Source organism: Amphimedon queenslandica, unplaced genomic scaffold, assembly GCF_000090795.2.
Source record: "Amphimedon queenslandica unplaced genomic scaffold, v1.1 AMPQUscaffold_11722_Cont14137, whole genome shotgun sequence".
In the NCBI taxonomy this organism is placed as follows: Eukaryota; Metazoa; Porifera; class Demospongiae; order Haplosclerida; family Niphatidae; genus Amphimedon; species Amphimedon queenslandica.
This window is the reverse complement of record NW_003548036.1, coordinates 5,898-11,537: the sequence shown is the minus strand read 5'-3', so window position 1 is coordinate 11,537 and position 5,640 is coordinate 5,898. Positions and strand designations below refer to the sequence as shown.

Sequence of the window (5,640 nt, the reverse complement as noted above, 5' to 3'; positions counted from 1 at the left end):
ACAGCTAGCATATAATCAGATTACCAACGTGCACCAGTGCACACACAAGGCTCTTCTAAAAGCACAAAGAAGTCCTAAAACTCCCACTCAATGCTGTCATTCAATGGTGTTAATTCATTAATGTCATTGTCCATCTTATCAAGAATGAATAGCTATGTGTCCAGTTTATGATGCAACAAGAATTTTTTGTGTTAAAAAAATTTATGGATTGGTCAACCAACGAAAATAAAATGACTTGAAAAAATTCCACACCAATTACTTTTCACACAAAAATTTTCTGATCTACAGCAGCACATGTACATGTACAAATTTGGCAAATTGCTAAATTTTGGCGATTGGTGAATTTTAATTTGGCAAATTTGTGGCCATGTGCCATTGAGCATGCATATAAAGGCTCAAAATGGCAGATTTTTGTTTCGGTGAATGGCTATCAAAATGCCAAACTTGCAAAATTTAATTTCCTCTAAAATTTCCTCCTATACAGCATGGATTAGTTCCTTTGGATAATAAAAGTTCAACTACAAGATGATGTCCTTTTTTGCTGCTACAGTCAGTGGTGTACCAGTATACTAAACATGTAAGATTTTATACAAAGTGCTATGATACCATTTATAGCTATCTACATGTACATGTATACATGTATGTATTATCATGTTGTTAGTAACTCACTTCACTTATAAAGTTTGGATCAGCTCCTTTGGTTAATAAAAGTTCCACCACTTGATAATATCCTTTTGCTGTTGCTTCAATCAGTGGTGAATTAAACTATAGTAACAATGTAAGAATATGCAAATTTTAAAGTTAAACACACAAAAGCAACATGGAGATGTACGTGTACATATACAAGGTACATGTACATGTACTTGTATACATAGTGTGTTTTAGAATGTTACATTGCACTACACCAAGACAAACTTAAATTACTGTATAGTGGCATTTTGTCAGGTTAAACTTTATATTGGGTGGGGAATTCAATTTGGTGGCATTATTTCTGTTGTGGGAAGGGACTGCACTCATCTAGTCCATGTGTTTTTGTAATTTCTAAGGTTTAAGCTATCTTGAGTACACAAGCTGAAATGAATCAAAATTCCTGATTATTACAACTACAAAGCACACTATAATAATTTTTATCACAACTGATCCAATTATTGCCAAAACTTTCAACTAAAGACAAATCATTATTTTTTATTAACTTTTATTACTACACTAAAATTGGGATCACACATATTTCTTTCACATGTACTGTAAACTACAGGTGAAAGCCTGTAGATAAAGATCATTACTTAACGAGACACCGATGGTGCATTGGCCCCGCCAAAACAAAGAAAAACAATATTAATCTTGTTTTACATGCATGATTTCAAAACTATTATTTTGTCCTGCATATTACCACTGTATTAAAAGTTACTTGCTTAGATAGTTTTGATTGCTATACAGTAGTTTTGATTGCATTCTTCATAGTCTAATTAAATGTGGGGGTGTTTGGGTGTGGCTGCAAACTGACAGCATGGCCGTTAAATGTGATACAAGAAGGCAAAACTATAAATTAAGTACAAGAGCATCTTTGGAACAAGTAAAGCAATCAATTAAATAATGAACAGGTGTGGTATTAGATAGTAATAAATAATTAATAATTCAAGAGTTTATTATTTGTTGCTATGCTCAAGCCCACAAAAAAACATGTTTTCTGCTATTCTAATGTACATGCATTAATGAACATGAAGTACATTTATAATACTAACACAATCAAATTTTTGGCCTATGTTTGGATCAGCTCCATTATCCAACAGTACTTTTACAGTCTCATAGTCTCCTCCTCTTGCTGATACAATAAGAGCAATATCACCTTCCTGTAAAAATAAAATAATACTACATGTACAATAATACTTTGAATAGCATACAACCAAAGTTCTGCCTAAGGTGGTCGGGGGTGGTCAGTACAACTGTCTCAACAAATGAACAACCAGTTCATCACTTAGACCATCCATACAATTAATATTAACTAGGGAGATTGCAGTACATTAAGGGGGCGAGCCTAAGCAAGGCATAGATTATCTATGTGCTGTATGATATATGAGCAAGCAAAGCAACTATACAAGTTGAAGGCTAAACAGTAGATCTAGTCACTTCATGCAACACTCAAGAATCTCAGTCTGCAGCAATTAAACTTATCTTACTGATGCATTAAACATGCTTAGAAGGAGTCACTGCACAAATCATACTAAAAGATTGTGCATCTGCTTTGTTAACCTAGGCTTGCAGCTAGAGAAGAAACATCACCTAGAATAGATCTCACCTTGCAGCTAGGCTACAGTACATGAAACTTTCTCACTTGCATTAAAAACTTATCAGAGTCCTTTATAATAAGGAAAAGACTGTATATCTGCCTTTCCAACCTTTATTCTTGCTAGAGAAGTTTTTATACAGCAGTTTAGTCTTATCTTGCTGACTGTTTGCTGCAATTAAGCTGACAGCCGCCTTTTATTTATTGTGACCACACCTGTTTCAATGAAGATTAGGTTATTTAACTTTAATAATAGTTAGACGACCTGCCCGTACATACATACATATAAACAAACACTTTCTCGCCTTAGTGGGGTGAGCTCAGGCTCACCCCAATAACCATACATAAAGCATGATATTGTAGTCTACTAGTATGGCATACATAAATTTAAAAGAAATAATATTAGTCTCCGACCACCTCTAATTTTTTCTAGGCAGAACCTGGTACAACAATATAACTACTGCATAGCTGATAATTTAGGGAGAGAATCAATTTGGTAATTTGTGACAGCCATTCATCAAAATAAAAATGCATTATTTCGTGCATGCATGTTTAAAGGCACATGCCACAAACTTGCATAATTAAAACTGAATCACCAAAAACTAGTCATTCCACTTATTTGTCAAATACCGTATACCCTTGTATTTTTGTGGTGAAATATTGTAGTTAATTTTGAGTTTTTTTGCTTTGTTGCAAAAATTTTTCACCATGAAATTTAGCATCTCCATTGCCATGTGGTGCAGTCGGTAAGCTATTTGCAAAAATTAATTTTGCAAAATCTTAAAATGGAAGGTTTATGAAAATTTTCCACCACAAAAATAAACCAGTATATAGTATACAACTTCTCCAAATTTATACTAAGCAACATGCTAGCAACATTTGTGGTTACTTTGATCTTGTAATCTAGGAATGGAAATCTGTTTTACAAGTTGATTTAAATTTATTCACAAGATCAAAGTAGCCACAAACAAGTTGCTTAATGAATGCTGGCTTTGACTATATACATTTTAAGCTACAATGCTGATATTGACTAACAGTGCATTAAACATGTTATTACATGCATGTACATGTACAATACTCAGTTACTCACATTATCCATTATGTTTGGGTCAGCTCCTTTGGTTAATAAAAGTTCCACCACATGATGATGTTTGTTGTTTATTGCTGCCATCAGTGCTGTAGTACCATGTTCCTAATATAATTTAAATGATAAAAAATGACAAATTTGCTATTAATACCAATCGGTGTGGTTTAACATGTTAATGGATATGAACTGAACAACAGTAACAAAACACAAACATAGTACACACAAGCCTACATGTAAAAGGCTACAACTACAGGTACACCTGCAGCAATGAACCATTTAAATTTAAGCACGGAATCAATTTAAGGCTGCTAAACTAAGTCGCAAAAGTTATGTTGTTCTTAATAGGCGGGTGTCGTTTGCAAAGTAATACATTATTTTGTCATTTTCTTTTTGTCTATCCTAAGCTTATCATACTTGCTGCTAATATAATGTACATGTACATATATTAATGAACATGCAGTACACATTGTCAGTATACATGTAAATGATACTATGAGGTACACATGCAATGCATGTAAAATACTAACATTATCCCATTCTTGTACATTTGGATCAGCTTCATTATCCAGCAGTAATTTTACAGTCTCATAGTCTCCTCCTCTTGCTGATACAATAAGAGCAGTATCTCCATCCTGTAATAACAAAATAATACTATAATACTTTCCCAATTAACTGCATGAGGTTGAAATGTAAATTTAACAAGATGCATTGTCAATTTGTTGCTAAAACATGCACTCATTAAACCAGGGTAGGCCTGTGGCACTTATACAGTGCAAATGACAAATTAATTCTTGTTGCCGAAACAATCCCATACTATAGTAAAACACAGTCAAGGCAGACTGAGAATTGTGATTATAACAGGGAAAAATCACAAAAAAAGTCTGTAAGTCTATTCAAACATGCGACCCTTGATGCTGGGGTACTTACTGTCCTTTGCACCCTTTGAATTGCCATGATGTGATGCATAGCTCTGTCACATGGGGATTTATTTAAAATGTTGGCGGAGCCAAGCAAAACTACTGCTTAAAATATTTGATGGCATGTACAGTCTCGAGAAAAAAAGGGTTGAAACATCTTATAAAGATACCGTATACTGATTCATTTTTTCAGCCATCACAAAAATTAATGTTGCAAAATTCTGCATCTCTATTGCCATTTGTAAAAATTTATTCTACAAAATCTTAGAAAAGCAGGTTTCACAATAAAATTTCCCTGTATGTATAGAACATTATTCTTTTGTTCTTTCCAGATCTTTTCTTTGGATGTCTCTCTCGCTCTTTGCTCTCTTAGTTTTTCTTATTTGATTATCACTTGTAAAGTGTTGAGAGCTGTTTATTTGTTTTCATATAATTTGTCAAGTCAAAAAGGGGAGAAGTCTGGCTACGTGAGACTATCTATCTCCTAGGAGAACCTGACAGTCCTGTGACTGTGTGGGAGAAGCTAACTTCAGAAAAAACTGATGCTGAGGAAGAAGCTCTAAAATTAAAGGAAGGAGACTCCGTTTATGATTACATCAAAGCTATGATGGAAACCTTTAAGGAGATGTCTGTTATTGGAGCTGAGATGACAGAAGAAGACAGAGTAGTCTGCCTGACTCCAATAGTACTCTAGTCACAGCACCTGGGGCTAGACCAGATGTTCAAATAATAGATACAGTAGTAGAGAAGCTGCTGCATGAAGAGCAAAAGAGTAAGGATTGTACTGGTAACAAGAGTAGTTCAACTGAAGGAGCAATGAATTTGTCTTATCATAAGAAGAAAGGGCTAAGGTGTTATAACTGTAAAAGATTTGATCATTATCAATGAGATTGTAAACAGAGAGAATCAAAGGATTATAGTTAAAAATTGAATCATAGCAGTTGATCAAGAAATCACTACAGGTCTGCTAACTGTGCTACAAGGCTAGCAAACATTGACCAGATGATAGCTCTGAGAGTGATGAAGTTGAATTAGTAATTGATGATGCTCTGACAGCAGAGGCATCCAGTACAATCAATGGAAAATGAATCTTAGATTCTAGAACCACTTGTCATATTTGCAGTGATCACAGCCAATTTGTCCAGCTATCCACTTAAAAAGAATATCAACCACAACTGCTATAGTTGATGAAGCTTTCATTTGTTCAAATTGTGAGAAATGGAAGAAAACAATGGATCAAAAGTATATCACTCTCATGTCTAATGACGTAGTGAGAATTTGTTAAACTTTTGAAAAATAAAAATGGTGAGCAGTAAAAGGATCTTATTTATTATAGCTACAGGAAACACTGA

The 5,640-nt window shown here is 34.1% G+C and overlaps 1 protein-coding gene across 1 annotated transcript; it reads right to left on the bottom strand.

The window, feature by feature from the left end:
- Positions 1-669: 669 nt before the first annotated feature.
- LOC105315130 (putative ankyrin repeat protein RF_0950) lies at positions 670-4,022 on the bottom strand (the record flags this gene model as incomplete). Its single annotated transcript, XM_020005110.1, has 4 exons — positions 670-765; positions 1,743-1,850; positions 3,375-3,476; positions 3,899-4,022. Coding segments are annotated over 4 exons (430 nt in total), but the record flags the coding sequence as incomplete, so codon positions are not given.
- Positions 4,023-5,640: the final 1,618 nt, after the last annotated feature.